Source organism: Aquarana catesbeiana, linkage group LG06 (genome assembly GCF_042186555.1).
Source record: "Aquarana catesbeiana isolate 2022-GZ linkage group LG06, ASM4218655v1, whole genome shotgun sequence".
Taxonomy (NCBI): Eukaryota; Metazoa; Chordata; class Amphibia; order Anura; family Ranidae; genus Aquarana; species Aquarana catesbeiana.
Genome location: NC_133329.1, coordinates 383,332,540 through 383,356,701, shown reverse-complemented (window position 1 = coordinate 383,356,701; position 24,162 = coordinate 383,332,540). Strand labels below are relative to the sequence as shown.

The following is a 24,162-nucleotide window of genomic DNA, read 5'->3' as shown; positions in this document are numbered from 1 at the left end:
CAGACCTGTGCCCCCCAGGGAGCACAAAAATGCCAAGATTGGGCACAATTAGGTTTTTTGCCTTGTGTGCATGTGGCCTTGGAAACCAGCTGTTTCCTATTTCTAGTATGAGAATAAAAGCTGATGTTTGATGTCCTGGATGCCATGATTGGCAGCTCTTTCTTCATGGACATGTAGGTGACCGTGTAGTTCCAGACTGTTCTGTATAGACTGACCTAAAATGATAGATTGTTCCTGTTTTAAGTTTGGTTGGAAATGAAACCAGTAAGAAAAGACATTACTAAAAAATATAGGGGTCCTGGTGCAATATTAAGTTGTGCCCTTGTATCTTAAACCAAATGTCTCGTTCTGCCTTTGATCTTTAAAAGGTCAAAATCTCATTCTTTTCACTTACTATATGTTCTCCTTTAACATCAGGATTATAGCTCTTTTTATAGATTTGAAAAGTTTAAACCTTTTTGAGGTGCTAATGAAATGTTAAAATCTATTTACAAATGGAGATGGCTTTACCTTTTAGGAAGAGCAGGAGAGGGCTCGGAACCTGGAGAACATTTTGCTGCAGGAAGAGGAGAGGAGACAAATGGATGAGATACTAAGACTGGAGAAAGAGATTGAGAAACTCCACCATGAACAGAAACTGGATGGCGTCTCCATCTCGTGCATTGATACCCGGAATGAGGTAACACGAAAGCGAGAAGAGGAGATACACAAGTTGGAGAAGGAAGCCTCCAGAGTGGCACAAGAGTTCTTGGAGCTCTTGGACTTTGGTCATTTGGATGAGAGTGCCAACAGCCTGGAGAATGGAATTGATGGAACTCTACACATGGAAGGGAGCTTGGTTGCACCTCTGGCTGAGGAAGAAGTGGATGAAGGATTCCATGCAGATGATGAATTTTTGCCACCTCCGCCACCTATGCTGTTGGAAGACGATATCCCGGGAACCAATGATAGCTTCTCTGAGGACGGTACCTACATGAAAATCCCTGAAGATCACATTGGCAACTCCACAGATTCCCAAGTTTCTCCACTGGAGCCAATGTCTTCTCAAGATGCTTATACTGCTATCTCGGATAGGTCAGAGAGCATTTATCAGTGTTTGTCTGATAACCAGAGCAACAGCGAAGAAGCTCAAGAACCTATTTACAGCTACCCACCTGACGTGGAATCCGATTATGACCACGAAGAGTTTGATGACGGCCCGACAGGTTCAGTTGATGCTAGGAACTCAAGTGATGGCCACCTAACCGATGAGGAGATACCTCGAATTTCCAAGCCCAGCAGCTATGGATCTCAGTGTGGAAGTCTGGATTCAGTGAGTATCAAAATAAGGTACCCCCCTAACACATATCTTATTAGATTAAAGTACAACTAAAGGCAAAACTTTTTCAGTTTTGGATAGAGTGCAGAGGGATTAGAACCCCTGTCAGTTTTTATTGCTGTCTGTGCCCCCATTAGGGAGCCTTTTCTATTTGTCCAGTTTAACATTATCATTGAAAATTAAAGGAAATCTGAAATTTTGGGTTGTCCCCAGAAAAGTAATAGAGGGGAAATCTTCCAATGGGAACACTAGTTCTGATGAGCTGGGGGTCCCCAAGGAATTCCCTTAAATTGCAGAGATTTCCTCTCACTTCGTGTTTGGCTATGGGACGGGAAGTGAAGGTAAATCTCCACAATGGGATGCAGATGGTGAAAAAAAATATGTGACAGCGGTTATAACTCTCCAGTGTTCTATCCAAAAAGAGAAAAAAAAAAAAAGTTTTGCCTATAGTTCTACTTTAACCACTTCAGCCCCGGAAGAATTTACCCCCTTCCTGACCAGAGCATTTTTGCAATACGGCACTGTGCCGCTTTAACTGACAATTGCGCGGTTGTACCCAAACGAAATCGATGTCCTTTTTTTTTTTTTTTCTCACAAATAGAGCTTTCTTTTGGTAGTATTTGATCACCTCTGCGGTTTTTATTTTTTTACGCTATAAACAAAAAAAGAATGACAATTTTTTAAAAAAAAGCAATATTTTTAACTTTTTGCTATATTAAATATCCCCAAAAAAATATAAAAAAAACTAATTTCTTTCTCAGTTTAGGCCGATATATATTCTTCTACATATTTTTGGTAAAAAAAAATCGCAATAAGTGAATATTGATTGGTTTGCGCAAAAGTTATAGCGTCTACAAAATAGGGGATAGATTCATGGCATTTTTATTCATTTTTTTTTTTATTAGTAATAGCGACGAGCTGCGAGTAGATCCCTGTCTTGTTACTACACAGAACAAGGAAATGCCTTGTTTACATAGGCATCTCCCCGTTCTGCCTCTCCGTGTCACGATCGTGGGCCATGTACCGGTACGCCCATTTGCTCAGCCGTGCCATTCTGCCGAAGTATATCGTCGTGCGCTGGACGGCAAGTGGTTAAGATAAGACACAATGGGGTTAATTTTTACTAAAGGCAAATAGACTGTGCAGTTTGCAAAAGTGCAATTGTAGTCTGCAAATGCAGTTCCCCTAGAGTGCAGTAAATGGGTTAACGTTTCACTTTGCAAAATACCCAGTCATGTGCAAGGAAAATAAAAAAACAGCATTTTTGCTTGCATATGATGGGATAATGAAGTCAGCAGAGCTTCTGCTCATTTGCTAAGCTCTGGAGCATCTGCTCTTGCAGGGTGCAACTGCACTTTGAACAGTGCACAGTCTATTTGCCTTTAGTAAATCAACCCCAATGTTTTAAGACAAGTTCTGAGACTCTGTTTTGTGAGTATAAGGGCTCATGCACTCAGGATGTTTTAAAAATGTCAGCGATTGACACGTTTAGCCGAGTTTTTTGGCATTTTTGTTTTTTACAGCTTGTTTTTACTGCTCCTGTAAGCACAGGCTGTCATTTTTTCTACTGCCCCTAAACACTAATGTCTCCAAACGCCTCTGACAGTTTTTGTGTGCACGGACACATAGGCTAACATGGAGGGGCTTTAATAACGGGAATGCACGGCACACACTAGTGTGATTCGAGCCTTAAAGTGGAGCTTCAGCCAAAAGAGAGAAGTTCCACTTGTCTGCCTCCAGACCCCTCTAAGTTTTGGCACTCTATTTTTTTGTTTGGGGGAGGGAGCAGGTACCTAGTTCTTATAGGTACAAAAAACTCTCCTAGCAGAGACTCATTTGTACATATTATTATTATTATTATTACTGTTCAGGATTTATATAGCACCAACAGTTTATGCAGCACTTTACCATATAAAAGGGAGACAATACAGTTATAATACAATAAAATACAAGAGGATTAAGAGGGTCCTGCTCAGAAAAGCTTACAATCTGATAGGGTGGGGCAGGTGGTACAAAAGGTTGTAACTGTGGGGAATGAGCTGATGGAAGTGGTAAAAGATTAGCTGGAGGTGTGATGGGCTTCCCTGAAGAGATGTGTTTTCAGGGATCGCCTGAAGGTAGCAAGAGTAGGGGAAAGCTGGACAGGTTGAGGTAGAGAGTTCCAGAGGATGGGAGAGGCTCTGTAGAAATCCTGGAGACGAGCATGGGAGGAGGAGATGAGGGAGCTTGAGTAGGAGGTCTTGGGAGGAGCGGAGAGGACGGTTTGGGTGATATTTGGAGACAAGATTGGTAATGTAGCTCGGGGCAGAGTTGTGAATGGCTTTGTATGTTGTGGTTAGTATTTTGAATTTAATTCGCTGGGTGATTGGGAGCCAGTGTAGGGATTGGAGGAGAGGGTTGGCAGATGCTGAACGGTGGGTAAGATGGATAAGCCTGGCAGCAGCATTCATGATAGACTGAAGAGAGGATAGCCTATGGAGAGATGGAGAGGTAGGCCAGTGAGAAGGGAGTTGCAATAGTCAAGGCGAGAGATAACAAGGAAGTGAATGAGGAGCTTTGTGGTTTCATTTGTTAAAAAGGGGCGGATTTTTGAGATGTTATGGAGGTGAAGTCTACAAACTTTTGACAATGATTGGATTTGAGGCTGAAAGGACAAGTTGGAGTCTAGGATTACACCTAGTACCCTGGCTTGAGGGGAGGGACTGATGGTTGCATTGTTGATTTTGATGGAAAAGTCATGGAGGGGGTCACAGACGGGGGAATATTAGTAGCTCAGTTTTAGAGAGATTTAGTTTAAGGAAGTGGTGCGTCATCAATGCTGATTATGTCAGTAAGTTAGTAATGCGAGAGGAGACTGAAGGAGTGAGATGAGGAGTAGACAGATAGATTTGGGTGTCATCAGCGTATAAGTGGTATTGGTAGCCATGGGCGGTTATCAAGTGACCAAGGGAGGAGGTGTAAATAGAGAAGAGAAGGGGTCCAAGAACAGAGCCTTGGGGGACCCCACAGAAAGGGGCAATGGAGAGGAGGAGGCAGAGTTGTAGGTAACACTGAAGGAGCTTTGAGGCCAAGGGAATGGAGTTTATTGAGAGGGAGCGGGTGGTCAACAGTATCAAAGGCTGCAGAGAGGTCAAGCAGTAGGAGTATGGAGTGGTGACCGTTGGTTTTAGCAGTTAGTAAATCGTTGGTGAGTTTTAGTAAAGCAGTTTCTGTGGAGTGCTGTGGGTGAAAGCCAGACTATAAGGGGTCAAGAAAGTTATTTTCACTAAGACGGTTGTAGACTAAGCGTTCTAAAAGCTTCGATGTTAATGGGAGCAATGAGATGGATCTTACATTGTTCAGGTTGGTGGGGTCTAGTGAGGGCTTTTTAAGTATGGGAGTGATCTGCACATGTTTTAGAGGGGAGGGGAAGGTGCCACTAGAGAGGGAGAGATTGAAGATGTGAGTGAGGGAGCATAGGATAGAAGAAGAGGGTGACTGAAGTAGTTGTGAGGGAACAGGATCCAGGGGACAATTGGTTAGGTAGGCATCTGAGAAGTTTTGTAACCTCTTCGGTAGTAGCCAGTTCAAAAGAGGAGAGTGTTGAATGTGCTGTTAGACAAGGTATGTTGAGTGGGGAAGATGTATGCACAGTGGAGGTGTCCTCGCGAATTGCATAAATCTTGTCTTTGAATTGATTGGCAATCATTTGGGCAGTGAGTGAGTTGGTGGGTAGAGTGGTGGGGGACGAAGCAGAGAGTTAAAGGTTGAGAAGAGCCGACGGGGACTGGATGACAAAGTATTAATAAGAGAGACAAAGTAGGCTTGTTTGGCAGCATGATGGCAGGAATTGTATTTTAGAAGGGCAGATTTATATAGGGTGAAGTCCTGCAGGCATTTGGTTTGAAGCCACAGTCCAAGAGCATAGCAATGTCTCTTGACATTTCTAGTGTTGTCAGTTTGCCAGGGTTGTAATGGTCGGGGCCTGATTCTGAGTGTGGTTAGAGGAGCAAGTGCATCCAGTGATGATGAGAGTGAACTGTTGTACACAGAGGTGGCCAGGTCAGGACAGGAAAGGACAGGGAAGAGATTGTCATATAGGTGGTCAGTAGCAGAATAGAGAAGAGAAGGGTTAAAGTGGCAAAGGTTCCTATAAGTAACCGTTTGCTGCTTGGAGGGATGAGTAGTTGGAGGGAAGGATACAGTGAAACCGATAAGGTTGTGATCAGAGAGAGGAAAGGGGGTGCTGGTGAGTATTTCAGAGATGGGAGAATACAAGGTCGAGGGTATTACCATTTGGAGTGAGTGGAAGTATGTGTCCATTGGGTTAGTTCAAAAGATGAAGTGAAGTTGAGCTGTAGCTGGGCTGTTAACGTTGACAGGAATGTTGAGGTCACCAAGAATGATAGTGGGTATTTCAGTGGAGAGAAAGTAGGGTAGACAGGCAGCAAAATCATCAAAAAAAAAAGCGCTGTACTGGTCCAGGAGGCCGATAAATTGCTGCAATCCTCAGAGAAATGGGAGAAAACAGACGAATACAGTGCATCTTGAAAGAAGAGAGGGAGGGATAGGAAGGACTTGGAAGGTGCTTTCTTGGGATAGAAGGAATCCAACTCACCTCCTTTCTGTCTGGTGAGTCTGGGGGAGTGAGTCCAATGGATGCCACCATGGGAGATGGCAGCAGGAGAAACCAAGTCAAAATTTTGAAGCCAGGTTTCAGTTATGGCGAGTATGTTAAAGCCATGAGAGAAGAAAAGGTCATGCAAAGATATTAGCTTGTTACAGATGGAGTGGGCGTTCCAAAGGGCGCTTGAGATTGGGGGGCTGGTTTGAGGAAGCAGGGGGATAGAAATTAAATTGAGCGGATTGCAGTGTTTGCCAGAGGGGTATTGGATATGTGGTTTGAAGTTGGAAAATGGCGGACCAGGATTAGGAGAAATGTCCCCTGAGACTAGGGGGAGGGTGAGAAATTCAAGATGGGAGTGGGATGAGAATGAGCGCACATGTCTAACGGCCCTGGTGTTTATGTCAGCATGTGAGTGCAGCAAACGCAGGAGATGATGGATAGAATAGTAGGGAGAGGATAGAAGTGATGGTGAAATGTGCATGCTGTATGGTAGAGAGGAAGGTTAGAATAAGGATAATTTGAGGATAGAAGACACTGATGTGAGAAGGAGCATGGTAGTGGATAGAGAGTGGGAATCTGACTTCAGATAAAATAAATGTCAAATGCTGGTTTGCCTGTCGTCTTTCAGTGCGGAGCAGAGTTCTTGTTATATCTTCATCCAGCTTTAGTTATCCTGCTTTCGTTAAACTGCGGCGGTGAAACTGCGCATCACTAGTGACAGAGCCACTCAGGAAAGAGCCATGGTGTCTGCGCCTCCCCATAGGGTGCTTTAAATTTATAGGGAGACTGAGCAGGCATGCATTTCTCAATTGTTGATTATAGGGTCAGATTTGAGACACCTGAATATGGGAGAGGAGATGGCCAATACCAGACCAGACAGAGGCTAGGGTTGTAAAAGCTAACTCTCTTGATCACTCAAGCCAAATGGGGGTGAGAATCGATCACCAGTAATGTTGCTATTGCAGTGTGTTTGTTATTGAGCTAGCATTAAATATAGAAGTTTAAAGATATGGCAGCAGAAAACATTTTACCAAAAATGAAACCGCAATGTCAAATAGTCCAGCAGAGTAGAGTGTACATATGGATAGAAGACATTTACCAAAAATAGGAAGCCAGACAAGCTTTTGAAACAGATTGTCATTGACTGACTTTTTTTTCTATTCAGTGGGGTTGATCTACTAAAACTGGAGAGTGCAAAATCTGGTGCAGCTCTGCATAGAAACCAATCCGCTTCCAGTTTTTTCTTTTCAAAGCTTAACTGAACAAGCTGCAGTTAAAAGCTGATTAGCTACCATTTCACAGCCGCACCAGATTTTGCACTCTTTAGTTTTAGTAAATCAATCCCAATGTGTATTTGTAAAATAAGGCTATTATATAAATAGTTCAAAGAAAATATAAAACATCCATATATAAATGTATAATAAAGTACTGTTGACAAAAAAGCATTATGCTTTCTCTTAAGACAGTGTGAATAAAATATTTGTGGTCTTCTAATGCAGGACAGGCAGCTGTTACCTGTGTCAGATCCAACTTGGACATGAATATTGAATGTTAGTGTTTTGCTGTGCTAAAATAGTCCCTGGATTTTTTGAGGTTTTACCTTGTTCAGGTTTCACATACTGTTGCATTTTCTCTGCAGTTTCTGGACAGTGATGAGGAAGTGGACAGCCACATAGACACTGATGAGGAACTGATGACATCCCGGGTCACTCTCTTCAATGGAGGAGGACCCCCATATTTTCACAGTTACCTGTACATGAAAGGTAGGACTTTCTCTTAAAGTTATATGTGGTGTAACAGAAGTTAAAACGTTTGTTAACCCCCAAAGAATGGATCACGTTTCCTTAAAGCATGAATAACAGCACAGTGCTTGTGCTGTGTAATTTGGCCCCCTTTAACACCTGAAATACCTGGCTGATCCTGCCAGTTTCTACCCTGAGCCCTGACACTGTGGTCAGCGTACGTGCCTTCATCATCTGTAGCTCTCCTAGCTCTCCTCTGTCTCCCTCTGTCCTCCTCTCCCTCCCCTCCCTGCCTGTCAGCTCTCACTAGTGCCGCTCTGCTCTTCTCCCCACTGCTTCAAAACTAACTGATCGTTGTATCATCCGCTCTGTCAGATAAAAAGCTATGTCCTAGTGCCTGTGCTTTATTCAAAAAAGCTGATTTCTACCTGTTTTAACAGTGTCTTCCAGCGATCACATGACTCCAGGCTCTCTGCTCCTCTCCTCCCTGTCTGACATCAGCAGGGGAATCTCGGCCCTGCTGGAGAGATCAGATGGGGAGAGCTGAGAGCCTGGAGTCATGTGATCGCTGGAAAAAGTTGTTAAAACGGGTAGAAATCTACTTTTTTTTTTTAAATAAAGCACAGGCACTAGGACACAGCTTTTTGTGTGACAGAGGGGATGACTTAGTGGCATAACAAACACTTTAAGTCTCCTGCAGTTTTTTTTTTAATGAGGGTTTTGTTTTATTTTGGTTGGAGTAAGTCTATGTAGAATGGAAAGTGCCAATGGTTGGTCTTCAACAGCGAAGGTGCTGTTCTGACCAGGACTTCTGGAAGCATATTTTCTATTCTAATGTATTTGTTTTTTTTTTTTTGGTATAAGCATTTGGTACAGATCAAACAGTCAGCATTGCGGGTACAGAGAAAGTAAACCAAATACATGGATCAACGGCAAACTGGTGTCCAATAGGCACTATAAAGTGATTAGTGAAGATGTGACGTTGTTGCTGGAGCGTATCTTGGATCAATGAGAAGAATAAAAAAATCATTAGACAAAGTGTTGATGTGAAAAGTAACATCGTATATATGGGACAAGAGTATCAAGATGGTCAGCCAAGATGGAGTTGAAAAAGAGGAGGGAAAAAAGGGAGTAGAGGAATGAAGAAAGAGAAAGTAGCAGAAGTAAAAAAAAAAAAAAAAAAAAGGGGGGTGGGTGAGGAGAAAGGAAAGAGAGGGTAAGGCTCGTACTATAGGAGGAGAGAGGGAAGGGAAGGAGAGGGAGGTTGGCAGTAAGACAGGAGGCGAAGAGGGGCATACATCACGGAAGAAGTTGAGGGTGACGGTAGGTAACCTTAGGGTTCCAGATCTTGTTGAATTTCTTATGGTTGTTGGTAATGGTGTTTGTCAAATGTTCATTAATATAAAAACCATCCAACCTGGTTTCAACCTCAGAGAATTAAGTAAACTGCTTCCTCCAAGCTTTAGCGATGGTCAGTTTAGAGGCCAAGAGTACATAATGTGCCAATTTGAATTGATTTTAGGTGAGATTTGGAGGTTTGAAGTGTAGGAGGGCGAACCATGGGTCTTTAGGCAAATGAGTGCCAAATAATTTGTAAAGGAGATTGAACACTTTAGAGCAAAAACGACCTAGCATCGGACAGGTCCACCACGTATGGAGGACATCTCCCCCTGCTTAGCAGCCCCCTAATATATAAACCAGAATGTCCAGGGATTATGGAGGGGACCTTATAGGCGGACTCTAGAGTTGTGACATTGTTGGTGCACTGGAAGTTTATTTTCACATAGAATCCCGTAGGAGGCCTGTGATACCTGTATTAACTAGAATATACATTCCCAGGATATGGACTCGGCTCAAGGCAGGGCCCTGGCCATCACAGATAACCCAGTAACGAGAAATGTGTGGATCTTGGACTAACAAAAAGACAAGATTGGAAAACGAGCACTTCCCTACTGTAGCCAGAACTGCCTAAGAACTAGAATCAAGAAATATGTCCTTTTTATTAACTAATTAATGTCCTGCTGTAATTTTTCTCATTTTAGAGAACAAAACGCACTTCTAATTAGTTGATCTGTGGAGCAGATATTTTTTCCCCTCCTAGTTATAATTTGGGAGGCCTATCGTTTTCCCACATCTTTGCTAAAAACATATAATGGGCTTTCATTCCCACTAAAACTGGACAGTTCTGAGATCAAAAGTGAGTGGGTTGTAAAATCACTACTCATTGTTAACACCCCCCCCTTTCCCCAAAATAAACAGGCTCCATGCCCTTGTGTGATTCACCTCTAGAACATGTGATCATCTTGTGTCTCTCATAGGGTGTGAAGAATTCCCCAGAAACTAATGCCTAGCACACATGATCAGAAAATTGGATGACTTTTGGAGTGATCGTACGATGATCTGATCGTTGGTACACCGCTTTCGAGAGCCGATCACGACAGTTCTTCCAACATTTATGCTTCTGCGACTTGTCATGCGACTTTTGGCATCAAAGTCGCATGACAAGTCAAACCCCATGTTTTTCAATGATATCTATTCATATATGTGTGACTTAAAGTTGTTCATCTACTACTTTGGTCCGACTTCCATGCAACTTGAGGGCCATAGACGTCAATGTTAGCCCTAGAAAGTTGCAGAAAGTCATACCTGAATGTTTTTTACATGCAACAGTGGTGCAACACTGGCTCTGACTTTGCAGAGGGATAACAAGTCACATCCAAGTCACACCCATCCAAAGTTGCACTCCAAAGTCATGCAACTTTGAAAAGTGTGAATGGAGTCTTATTTTGGGCCAACACATAATACTGCAGAATTGCAAATTCTGGTTGCTTGGCTTAAGACTCCTTACAATCTACTTGCACAACAGTCAGGTGCTCAAGTCATACCCAGTTTTGGGGAATTTACAGTCACCTTTAAAATGGTCAGTCCGCAGGCAACAATCTTTGGCAATTGCTGGAAAGTTTTCTTGTGCTGCTCAGAGATTTTGGTGAAGAGATACTTTTTCCAGGTTTGAGAGTATGCCGCAGCAATTATAATGGGTTTCGATCCTCCCTTTTGGAGGGTCGATTAATATTCTATTCTGAAGAATTCAACATAAGCATTGGGAATAGGGTTTCACCGATACCGAGCATTTGCACAAGTACTTGTACTCGTGTAAATGCTCCGATGCTTGACCCGATACCTGGGCAGTCAGGGGTGATCGGTGCGGCAGTGGGGGGGCGTTACAAGCACTGATCTCCCTGTATAGCTTTTCTGACAGCCGCTTCTCCTCCTCTGTAACTGGCTGCACCGATCACCCCCCGGCTGTCCCCCTCTGTGCTCCCTATGTCCTTCTCCATCCTTCCCGGCTCTCCGGCTCCCCCTCCTGTGTCCTCCCCCCGTCCTAAATTGTAAAAAGAAAATACTGACACATGTGCCACTGTCATATGATATTAAAAAAAAAAAGTGTTGGTGTTTGTACTCGGTCCTAAAAAAAAGTGGTATTGGTGCAAACCTAATTGGGAACATCCAAAATAACCCTGCTTTAGCAGAATTCTTGATATTTTAATGTCAGCACAAACAGAGCCAGAATTATGTTGAGGAAATCTTGGCATTGAATACCCAAGGTTTATAACTGGGTTCACTAAATGGCAGACTGTGGTTCAGGCCTAGACTGAGCAACAGTTCTGTCGTGCCACTTACCAGCTTCGGTGTCCTCTCTCTGTCTCTGGTCTCCCGCCTGGCTGCCGCTAGCATCCTTACAGCAGGTGAGGCAGGAGGTGCTGCATAGCAGGACCGAGAACGGGATTTGGTAATTGCCTGTTTGTTATTGTACTAAGTTGGGCAGCTCCCAGGGGGGCCCGGGTGGGAGACCAGAGAGAGAGAGAACACTCAGCTGCTGTGCCTCTGCCCTGGTAGGACTGTGTCAGGGGAGGCTGAATGATGAAAGTGGGACTGCGATGAGGAGAGGGGGCTATGACTGCAAGGGACAATATGATGTGTAAAGGGGCATTATGATGTGTACAGGGGTACTGTGATGTGTAAAGGGGGTACTGTGATATGTGAACGGGAAATGAGGACACTGTTGAACTGCTTTAAAGAAGGGACTGTGGACACTGATGTGAAGGGGGAGCAGCGATGTTGAGGAAGGATGTGATGGGGCAGCTGCGGACAGTCATGTACAGGGGGGACTGTGATGTAAAAGGTGGCTGTGATGTTTTCTTGCACAAACATGAGATTTGGACCTCTGCCAGAAGAAAATGTTACAAACTGGACTCCCGTGATCTTTAATTTAACACCCCTGGTTTATAAGATGCCAGCAGATGATGCAACCATGTAGATTCCACTAAGATATCACTGTTGGTTTGGCTTAAAAAACTCAGAGGTCTTTTAATATTTGCAAGACTCCATCATAATGGCTATTCCAGGTGGGCAGACTTTGGGACTGGTGTAGATTGCTTACTATTGGTGTCCACCAAGAGATTTCAAAGCTGTGGTGATTCCATCTGCTGCATCATCCCAAACCTAAAATATAATTATTGGCTAGGCTAGCCCATTACAGACCCTTTCCCAAGCTAAAGATACTGTTAATCCTTGCAGCTGGAGGTTTAATGAACCTGTGGAGAAGGCGATGGTGCGTTCTGAAGGATGAAACCTTTATGTGGTTCCGTACCAAACAAGAAGCTCTGAAATCTGGATGGCTGTATAAGAAAGGAGGTGGTATGTCCACGTTGTCGCGGCGCAACTGGAAGAGACGTTGGTTTGTGCTGAGAGAGTCCAAGCTGATGTATTTTGAGAATGACAGTGAAGAGCGGCTGAGAGGAACCATCGATGTCCGAGCAGCCAAGTGAGTGTCAGTTCTTTGTTCAGAATGCTCCACAATTGGTCTTTTTTCCCCTTTATTTTGGTGTAGGCTTGTTAAGCCTAATCAATCAATGGTGGGTTGTGTTTTGGACAATCAGAGCTTTAGCTTGCAGACATTAATTTAAAAAAAGTTATGTACTTTCATATTCTAAATCTGTGGTCCAGCTGTAGCCTTAAAAGAGAAGTGCAGGAATTAAAAGGAAAAAAAAAGTCATACTCACCCAGGTGGATGCAGTATTGGTTCAATGCTGCATCTGTCCCCCGCCGCCTCAAAGGCTAAGAACCGAGCAATGTAAAACTGCTGATCGCTCGGTTATCAGTCTTCAGTGAGCAGAGAGATGGTGACTGTCAATCAGTGGCTCTCTGCTCTGCCCCTCCAGCACTCACTGGAACGCTGGGCTGTGGAGGGGGGGGGGGGGGGGGGGCAGGAGTGCATAGTCATTAGCCAATAGCAGACTTTAGCTTTAGCACACTTATAGTCCATTGACACACCTTCCAGCAATCCAACTGAAAGCCCTTACCTCAGACAGAGAGCTGGGGGAAGAGTCCTGCAGGAGTCTGGCATTGCACCCATGATCCACATATAACAGGTGCAATACTTTGCAAGCTCCTGTGAAAAATAATAATAAATGCACATTTGTTTTCCCTTCAAAAAATATGTGTATTTATATGATTTTTTTAAAAAGTTGAACTAAAGTCTGCCGTAAATGGAGCGATTTTCGTTCTTCCAATCACTGAGTTGCAGAAAAGAACATCACTCGATTCACAGTCGGTCTTGATGGGGGGAATCCCAGATGCAAAGTTATTGTGTTCTTCTGGAGGTGGGGGAGCCGTCTCCACCGAGAGAACACAGTGATTACTGCTAGTGGCGATAATGGCCACTAGCAATAATCGTATGTAAAATCCAACAGGCTGGTTGTACCCAAGTTGATCAATCGATCAACTTGGGTACATTCAGTCTGCTCATACATGGTTTTAATCTCGGCCGGTCCCGGCTGAACCGGCCGAGATTCGAACCGTCTATGACCTGCTTTAGCTATTAAGCATTACAATACTTTGCATGTTATTTAGTAAAATAAGATTTCTGATTATGTCTAAAATCCTTGTGAGCTTTTTAAAGCTATTGCTAAATAAAACTAGTTTCTTAAAAGATACATTGTTAGTGGGTTGCAGAAATCCCAGTGGCTCAAATTCACTAAAGCGCAATACATGCTTCTTTTAATGCTCATTCTTTAAAATTACCATAAGCAATACAATATTCTAGATTAAATTTACTATCTTGCTCAACTTCCTTTCATATAAATTTTTCTATGGATCCATTTTACTCACCCAGTAGGGGCTATATGTATAAGAGGTCCTGTAGCTTGTATGGTAAGTGCAGAGTTAGCATCATGTCAACCATATTTGTTGTGTCATTCAGAGCCATCATTGATATACATGAAAAGGAGAATGCTTTGGATGTTGTGACGGAAGAGAGGACATATCACATTGTGGCAGAGACTCCAGAAGATGCAAGGTGAGGAAAATCTTTCAGGCTGCATTCACACCTGAGCGTTTTCAGTTCATAAAACGCCAGAAAAAACGACTGAAAAACGCCCAACAAGCAAAATCCCATTCATTTCAATGGCACCTGTTCACATCTGAGCGTTTTGTCACCTGCTGAAAAAAGACCCTAAGCTCAAAAAAAGAACATGAGCTTCTTTGGAGCAGATTGCAGGCGTTTTTCTGCCTTTTACATTGGTGACCTGAGCAAAATCGCAGTCAATGCGCTGTAAGAATGTGGCAAAATCGCGCGACTTTGAAACGCTCAGGTGTGAATGCAGCCTCAAAGTCATATAGTTACATAGTTGGTAAGGATGAATAAAGACACTAGTACAACCAGTTCAACCTGTGTAGGTGTGTGTTCATAATTGTTTCCCTTATCCCTGTATACTGTGCTCGCTAAGATACACATCCAAGAGCTTTTTAAAATTCTCAATACTTCATGCTGACACCATTGATTGTGGAAGTGAATTCCACATCCTTACTGCTTTGACAGTAAAGTACTTTATCATATATTTTTAAAGTGTACCTCTAGTAATTCAATAGTGCCATGATTGCACACAAGTGGCTTTGAATTCCCATGCTATGTCTGTTCTGGTATACCACATTTAAAGTACATCTTAAGCTTAAAAAAAACTTTTTTTTCCTTTCAATAATATTTTAAATGTTGTTAGGAAATTAAAGCAATATTAAAGGCAGATTTAACCCTGGGACCCTGATGTAAGGGGGCTCTAGGGACCCTGATGTAAGGGGGCTCTAGGGACCCTGATGTAAGGGGGCTCTAGGGACCCTGATGTAAGGGGGCTCTAGGGACCCTGATGTAAGGGGGCTCCAGGGACCCTGATGTAAGGGGGCTCCAGGGACCCTGATGTAAGGGGGCTCCAGGGACCCTGATGTAAGGGGGCTCCAGGGACCCTGATGTAAGGGGGCTCCAGGGACCCTGATGTAAGGGGGATTTAGGGACCCTGATGTAAGGGGGTGGCTTTGGGGAGCCTAATGAAGGAGGGACTCTGATCTAATGGGGGACTCTGGGGATCCTGATGTTAGGGGGAGCTATTTGGACATCAATGTAAGGGGGTACTTTGGGATTCTAATATAAGGGGAGACTTTGCAGACCCTATTGAAAGTGGGATCTCTGATGTAAGGGCGAACTCTGGGGACCCTGATTTAAGGAGCGGGAACTCTTGATCCTGATGTAAGGGGGAATGATTCTGGGGACACTAATGAAAGGAGGGGGGACTCTAGGGACCCTGATGTAAGGGAGGGAACTTTGGGCACCCTAATGAAAGGGGTAAACTCTGATGTAAGTGGGTCAGGCCCAGGGGGCCCAGGCCTAAAGCTGTGTTAAGGGCTCCAGAATTTCTGATGGCTGCCCTTTTCCTCACACACTGCGCCAATGTTCCACATACCACTGGATGATGTTAGCTGTAGACGAAGCCGTCTCCTGCAAACTTCAGCAAATCAGTGAAGAAGAGGTATCCGGCCAATGAAGTGCCATGCAAGCCATGCTGCACGCAACATCGCTTCCTTCCAGCTCCCCAGTCAGTCTCCAAATGGAGTTAACATTAGCAAGGAGGTAAGAAAGCATCCCTGCACAGGCTGCATTTTTTTTTGGGGGGGTTGGGGTGCAAGTAGCCGGTTTTGCCTGGGGTGCAAACTGGTCTAGCACCTGCCTTGCATATCACATTCAGGTACAAAAGAAGATTCTAACAAATGTTAATGTCACTTTCTTTACTTTGGACAATACAGATTAGATGTTAGGGGCATATAGTCACAAAACAGTAAATGGTGAACTAAGTCTTGTTTGTTCTGTGGAATCCACCAATGTAGACATTAGGAAGCAAAAACTTATTTTTTTTTTTTTCTTTTTTCTTTTTACTTTTTTTTTTATACATTTTGGATAGAGTAGACAGTAGAGGATGGTTAAAATCACTGTAATTTTGGGCCATCTGTGTCCCATTAAATAGATTTCCCTTCATTTGCTGTCTTGTAGACACAACAAGAAGGGGGAGGAAAGTGAGTGAAATTTTTCTCCTGGACAATTGTCCCTGGAACAAGTGTCCCATTGGAAGATTTCCTTTCACCTTCTGGTGGCAACTCCCACGTTAGATTTTCCATTACGTTCTGCCGTGATGAAAATTGTCACCAGAACGAATCTCCCCAGTGGGGACTTGATAGGTTGATACGGATTCTAACCCTTCCCCTGTTTATCCAAAAGAGAAAAAAACGTTTTTACACTTTACACAAGTTATACTGTTTGTTATTTTGCGTGCAACAATTTAACTGTTTAAAAGGCCATCCCATCCCCATATCTCCAAGCACAGATCTCTGGGCAAAGGTATCAGGCACAGGGGGCAGAGCGGTGGCTGGTACTTTTGTACCTCTCTTGCATGTCTCTACAGGCCTGCAGAGCTGTGCTCTGCTGCGATGAGAAAAGCTGTCCATGCTTCAAGCTAGCACACAGGCCGCCTGCTGCCTGGCCACTGTGCACCCACCCTGGGCTCCAGGTATCAGCCTGGAGAGAGCAGTGCCAATGCAGAATGAGACGGCGAGGGGACCTATCACTGATAAATGCCCTGCTCTGTCCCGATCCTCCTCCCCAACCTGTGAGCGGTGCACTAAGTACCGGCGCATTCATGCAGAAAAGAAGGTCTGGTAATATGCCAGAGCTGCACTGGCAGCACTAGTAGAGTTAGACTGCTGTCCTCACCCACAAGCAGCAGCCTAGCTCTGACGCCCTCCCTGAACATGTACTGCTCAGGAGGAGAGAGGGAGAGAGGGCTGCTGATTGGGGCAGTGCTTATGGGAGGAGCGTCAGACTGCAGGAGAGCCGGGCTGCTGCTTGTGTGAGAGAGTAGCTGTCCAACTCTCCTAGTTCTGCTAACGCATTTTCTTTTTTTCTTTTTTTTTTTTTTTAAATACGTTTTTGTTTTTATTTTTTATTTTTTTTATTTTTTTTTTTTTTATTATTAAAGTTTTTTTTGTCATAAAATTGACAATAATTACCAGGTGCAATGACCAAATATAATAGGACAGCATAGGTATCATAAAAGTAATACAAAGTGTATAACAATGTCCTCAGAGACCTCCAGGAGACAGATCAGTCAAGGAAAAATGATACACACAATGGGTATAAAAAAGAATCACCCCCTTTAAAATAATCACATCTTGTTGATTTGCAGCCTGAAATGAAGACAGACGGTTTTTGTTTTATCCAGCTGTATTTACTAGTCACGCAGGGGTAGGCAACCTCGGCACTCCAGCTGTGGTGAAACTACAAATCCCATCATGCCTCTGTCTGAGTCATTCCTGTGATTGTCAGGGTCTTGCAATGTCGTATGGGACTTGTAGTTCCAAAACAGCTGGAGGGCCGAGGTTGCCTACCCCTAACTAGTGCAACTCATAACATCCAAGTGAAAGATAGCACACCGACCTGTCAATAAAAAATAAATCAAAAACAGAATCACTGAGTTGGAAAATGGATCTCCCCCTTGTGTCAGGGTTTTTGTTGAACCGCTTTTTTCTTCATTTACAGCCTTTAGTATGTTGGGATTTGTCTCAACTAACATTGCAGAACTGCTCAAGTTCAGTTAAATTTGATGGTGACGTTGTTTGGACTGCAGTCTTCAAGTCATTCCACAGATTTTCAATGGGGTTTAAGTCTGGGCTCTGACTAGGCCATGCAAGGACATTCACCTTTTTCTCCTTCAACCCCTGTGTGATCATTTTTTCTGTGTGCTTTGGGACATTGTCATGTTGGAAGGTAAACCTTCTTCCCATTGACATCTTTCTGGCAGAGGGCAGCAGATTTTCCTCAAGAATATGACGGTGTTTTGCCCCATCCATTTTTCCTTCTATTCTGACAAGTGCTTCAGTCCCTGCTGCAGAGAAACACCCCCATAACAGAATATTACCACCTCCATGCTTCACTATAGGAATGGTGTTATTTGGATGGTGAGCTGTATTGGTTTTCTGCCAGTCATATCGTTTGGTGTTGAGGCCAAATAATTCAATTTAAGTCTCATCTGACCACCTTAAACGCACCTTGAAGATTCTGTGGCCACATGGAAAAAGGTGTTCTGGTCAGGGATGAGAAATGAAGAGATCTATTCGTAAATGTAGCACACTTTACACATGTTACACATTGTTAGGCACACATTTAACCCCTTGATTTCCCTAGATGTTAACCCCTTCCCAGACAGTTTCACTAGTGACAGTGTATAGTGTTATCATTGATCGCTGTATTGGTGTCATTGGTGATGTCAGTGGCAGTTAGGGAGTTCCCCTCCAGTGTCAGATTGTCCGCCGCACTATTGCAGTCCCATTAAAAGGTCGCTGATCAACACCATTAGTAGTATAAAAAGAAAAAAAATCCAGTATATATACCATAGTTTGTAGGTGCTATAACTTTCACACAAACCAATCAATATACACTTAATTGGGATTTTTTTTTTTTTTTTTTTTTTTACCAAAGACGTGTAGCAGAATAAATTTTGGCCAAAAAAGCTTATTTTGTGTGAAAAAAATGATATAAATTTTGTTTGGATACAGTGTTGCATGACTGCGCAATGGCCAGTTAAAGTAGTGCAATGCTGAATAGCGAAAAATAGCGTGGTCATGAAGGGGGTAAAATCTTCCAAAGCTCAAGTGGTTAATCACTTAAGGACTGGAAGGATTTACCCCCTAATGACCAGGCCATACGGCACTGCGTCATTTTAACTGACAACTGAGCGCTCCCGCGACGTTGTACCCAAACAAAACGTATGTCTGTCTTTTTTTCCCACAAATAGAGATTTCTTTTAGTGTTATTTGATCACCTCTGCAGTTTTTATTTTTTGCGCTATAAATAAAAAAAAAAGTGACAATTTAAAAAAAAAAAAAAAAACAATTTTTTTACTTTTTACTATAATATCCCAAAAATGTTTTAAAAAAGTTTTAAAAAACAAATTTCTTCATCAGTTTAGGCCAATAAGTATTCTTCTACATATTTTTGGTAAAAAAAAAATCACAATAAGTGTTTATTGATTGGTTTGCGCAAAAGTTATAGTGTCTACAAAATAGGGGATAGCTATATGGCATTATTATTATTTCTTTTTTACTAGTAAAAAAGATCTACAATATTTAGCGTGATTGCGGCAGGCAAATCGGACACTTTTTTTTTTTTTCTTTTTTTTACACTTTTTTTGGGACCAGTGACATACAGCGATCAGAGCTAAAACTAGCCACTGATTACTGTATAAATGACACTGGCAGGGAAGGGGATAACACTAGGGGACGATTAAGGGGTTAATTGTTCCCTAGGGAGGTGTTTCTGACTGTGGTGGGATGGGACTGATTGGATGAGGAGAGAGATCATTGTTCCTGATCACTAGGAACAGACGGTCTGTTTCTCCTCCCCTGTCAGAACGGGGATCTGTTTGTCTACCTTGACAGATCCCCGTTCTGGCTCTCTGTGGAGCGATTGAGAGTGGCCAGCGGCCATCGCTGCCGCCGGAGCCGATGAACGTGGCCGCGGGTGCGCGCGCCCCCTCTCGCTCTTAAAGCGGCCGACATACACCTACAGCGATTCACGCAGCCGCCGCAACCTACCGCAGTATGGCGGCGGATGGTCAGCAAGAGATTAAAGTAGGCTTTCCTTCTGCTTTAGGAAAACGGTATACTGTTGCCAGACTAACCTCTTGCAGTCCCTATATAGCAGGGCTGGATTGTGAGAGGAACAAGCAGTACAAGGAGCCACTCAGTTCATTTGTGCTGACAAGAAGCATGCTGATAGGGGAAGAAGTAACGTCCAATCCAGGGATCTTCAAACTGCGGCCCTCCAGTTGTTCAGGAACTACAATTCCCATCATGCCTAGCCATGTCTGTGAATGTCAGAGTTTTACAATGCCTCATGGGATGTGTAGTTCTGCAACAGGAGGGCCGTAGTTCGAGGATCCCTGGTCTAATCTGTCCAATCACAGGCTAGTAGCAGGTCCATGGACAATCTTGGGCTCAGAGGAAGTGGGTTGAATGATGCTGGCCATCAAACTGAGGATATGTAGGGGCTGAAACAAAAAGTACTGCAGGGGGAAATATCTGGATTGAAGCTGAATATTGCATGGTTTTGTTACTTTCTTATAATAGGCCTTTCATCATTCTATTGTTGTTTTTGACTCGATGTCATCTTTAAGTGGCCTTCTTGACTAACGTGCATTTATTTGTCCCCCGCCACCCAATTTTCAGCGGCTGGTTCAATGTTCTGAGCCGAGTTCACATGGCGACCGCCCAACAGCTGCGAGATATGAGGGATGAGCAAGCCAACCCCAAGAATGCTGTGGTGAGTGTCTGCTCTATGAGTCAGGAGGGTTCTCAGGAGTTTCAGTTCCCGCGGACAGAATTTCTGAACCCTCTTCCAGACAGGATGGCGATTTCTCCTACCCACGTTACATCAATTTCCCGCGAATCTGTTCTGTATTACTGTGAAAGAGGAACAATCTTCTCTGTTTCCTGCAGGGAACGCTGGACGTCGGGCTCATCGATTCTGTCTGCGCATCGGACTGTCCGGACAGGTAATGTGCGTTGTGTACTGCCACTATTCTATATCATGTGCATTAGAGTGATCACAATGCTTGTCATCTGTTAGCCATTGCATAATGACCCGTTTCCATAAAAAAATTTTATATGCACCGTTCAATTTAGCTCTTAAGACTCGTTCTCACATGCAGCAGCCCTTGCCAGCCGCCCCTCTAAAAGCTTTTCAGAGGGCCGTTGCTGGTTGGTTGAGAAGTAATATACCCCCTTGCCTCCTGTTTTGGAGTCCTTTCACACCGAACGCAGTTGGATGCATTTTGAACTGCACTCCAACTGCATAGACAGCCCAAAATTAAGGTAATCCTATGGGCACAGTTCACATCATTGCAGCACATTTTTCTGCACCGCAAATGCAGGGAACACACTACAAACGAGCTTCAAACGCACAGCATCTGCACTGCACCACACTCCTTTAAGCCAAGAAAGCCAAGTCCAAAAACATATAGAAAAATGCACTGCAAGCGCAGTGAAAAACGCATTCAAGCGTGCTTGAAATGCATGTAAAGATGCAGTCAAAAACATGCAGCTATGTGCAGTTTATGGTGTGAATGGGCCCTTAGGACTTCATATTTACATGCATTTGAAGCTTGCTTGAATGCGTTTTGCGCTGCGTTTGCATTTTTCAATACGTTTTTGGGCTTGGCTTTCTTGGCTTAAAGAGGCGTGGTGCAGTGCAATTGAAGTGCATTTTTAGCACGTTTGTAGCACGTTACCTGTGTTTGCGGTGCAGAAAAATGCAGTGTGCTCTACTTCTTTTTTTTTTTTTTTAACTGTACTGCAATGATGTGAACTGTGCCCATAGGATTACCTTGATTTTTGGCTGTCTATGCAGTTGGAGTGCAGTTCAAAATGTATCTAACTGCGTTCGGTGTGAAAGGACCCTAAGCCTTCAAAAGGCCGCACCACCATGCTGGTCATGGTTGCGCCACAGCTCCATTGACTTGAATGTGTTACGTCAAGTTTCCAACAGGGGTTTTACTTTTTTTTTTTTTTTTTTTTCCTGTGGCATATGTACAGCCCTGAGCGACTGCATCTAACAAGGGACTTAGGAGTTGATTTACTAAAACTGGAGAGTCTAAAATCTGGTGCAGCTGTGCATGGTAGCCAATCCGCTTCTAACTGCAGCTTGTTCAATTAAGCGTTGACCATAAAACCTGGAAGCTGATTGGTTGCTATGCAGAGCTGCACCAGATTTTGTACTCTAAGGCTACTTTAACACTGGGACGGTGTCGGCGTTGGCAGTAAAGCGCTGCTCATTTTAGCGGCCTTTTATCGTTGTTATAGGGCAGTAGCAGGGAGCTTTTAACCCCCAAGAAGAGGGTTAAAAGTGCCCATATGGGGCGCTTCGGAAGCGGTGCCCATTCATTCCAATGGGCAGGGGCGGTGGAGGAGAGGTGTATACACCTCTCCTTCACCGCCCCAAAAATGCTGTTTGCAGGACTTTTTTTGCCCGTCCTGCAAGTGCACCGCCCCAGTATGAAAGCACTCGGACTTCACACTGGGGTGGCTTGAGAGGTAGTTGTCAGGTGCTTTACAGGTCCTAAAACGCCTGAAAACTGTGAAAGGGGTCCAAGTAAATCCACCCCTATGACTTGCAATTTTCAGTGCAGTTTCTGTTTACAGATAACCACCAAAGAAAAAAAAAATGAAAAAATCGGCAAGGGCACATATCGTAGTATTATAGAAGTCTTCCCATTACTTTTTTTGTGTTACTAGAGTTCTCTAAAATTATAAATGTAATAATTATGTATGTGATGTATAGTGATATGAATAATCATAAGAAATAGTTTTTTATATTTTGATATCGACGCTTATGGTGTTCCTGCCTACTATGTGTTCATAGCACCATCTAGTGGCTATTAATCATTACTGCACCAACATTAATTGAATTAACCCCTCCATGGAAAAAAATATTTGAGCGTTATTCTTAGCAGCTCCTTCACAAGGCTAATGCTCCTGCATTGAACGTGGCTTAGGCTGGCCATACATAGTTCGAATCTCGGCCAGTTCAGCAGGAATCGGCCAAGATTCTAACTATTGATGGGCAGGCTGAATGTACCAAATTGATCATTTGATAAATTTGGGTACAACCGGCCTGCCAGATTTGCTTCCAAATGTCTTTTCCCGGTGGGAACAGCTTCCCCCGGCCACCCCCGCCCCACCCCGCCGGGAGAAGACAATGGCTCAGCAGGAGGGATTCCCCTGTCAGCACTGTCTGTGTTGATGGGGGAATAGCGTGAATTTCTTTCCCGCAACCTGTGGTTGCGGGAAAGAAATTTGCACCGTCTATCGCAGGGGGTAGGCAACCTGGGGCCCTCCAGCTGTTGTGGAACTACATTTCCCATGAGGCATTGCAAGGCTGGCAGTTAAAATCACTTCCAGAGGCATGATGGGACTTGTAGTTCTGCAACAGCTGGAGGGCCCCAGGTCTATGGGCTGCCTTAGAGAGGATGCTGCTAGGGACAAGTCAAGCAGACTGAGAGAGCCTGCTGTAGCAAGGAGAAGGTAAGTAATAAATCCTCTTTCACAAGCCCTAAGAGCATTTAATCCTTGAAGGATGGTGGTGGAGCATTGACAGGGGTTTTTCAATTGTGCCCAAAGTTTAAGGGTTTCAAGAGTTATTGGTTCCCTAAAGTGGTTGTAAACCCTTTTGTGTTACTTCTACCTATAAGTATCCTAGAATAAGGCTTACCTATAGGTAGTGGAAATATCTCCTAACCGTGCGCCGTTTAGGAGATATTTCACTTGTAGTGCGCCGATGTCGTCATCGGCGCATGCGCTGTTAGGAAACGGGCCACCGTGCCGAGACTTCCCCCAGCGTGTGCCGTGACTTACGGCTCCCCCGTGCATGCGCAGGAGTGACATCACGCGGCTCCGGCCAGTCACAGAGCCCGAGTCCACGGCCCCGGAAGGAAGAGGGGGAAGATGGACGCAGCCTGCACAGGGGACAGCGCGGTCTTCGTTTGCAGGTAAGTGTCATATAATGGGCTAGTATGGAATGCATACTAGCCCATTATGCTTTTAACTAGCAGGCCTTGCGGGGAGCAAAAGAGGAAGTAAAACCCATCTGTGTTTACTTCCTCTTTAATAATAATTTTTTATGATTTTTGCAGGTTTTGCATGAGATGTTTTGTTTTCTTTATGTCCCAGGAGCATCTGCATAAAAATTGTATTTATTGTTTTGCCTCCCATTCTCTTATAGACCCAACTCCTTTGTGATAATCACTGCAAACCGCGTCATTCACTGCAACACAGACATCGCAGAGGAGATGCACCACTGGATCTCATTGCTGCAGAAACCACGAGGAGAGGCCAAGGTGGATGGCCAAGAGTTCCTTGTCAGAGGTGTGTCTCCCCACTACTGCCTCCTCTTCTCACCGGGCTATGGTGAAAATGACCGTGATACAAAAAAGACACCACTTGCCCCCATCTATAGCTGGCCATCGCAGTAAGCAGAATTGGAAGGCTACATAAGATGTAAACAGAGCCAAGGATAAATCCAAGGGAAAAAAAACAAACGTACTTACCGACCAGCTCGCAGA

At 43.9% G+C, this 24,162-nt stretch overlaps 1 protein-coding gene across 1 annotated transcript in view; it reads left to right on the top strand.

The window, feature by feature from the left end:
• Positions 1-24,162, top strand: part of LOC141147136 (unconventional myosin-X-like) — a gene marked incomplete in the record, with an annotated part of 218,020 nt that overhangs the window by 163,741 nt on the left and 30,117 nt on the right. Inside the window, 7 exon segments of the mRNA XM_073634265.1 lie at positions 518-1,312; positions 7,564-7,687; positions 12,245-12,491; positions 13,929-14,024; positions 20,273-20,366; positions 20,543-20,598; positions 23,823-23,965. Coding sequence (XP_073490366.1) covers positions 518-1,312; positions 7,564-7,687; positions 12,245-12,491; positions 13,929-14,024; positions 20,273-20,366; positions 20,543-20,598; positions 23,823-23,965 — 1,555 coding nt within the window.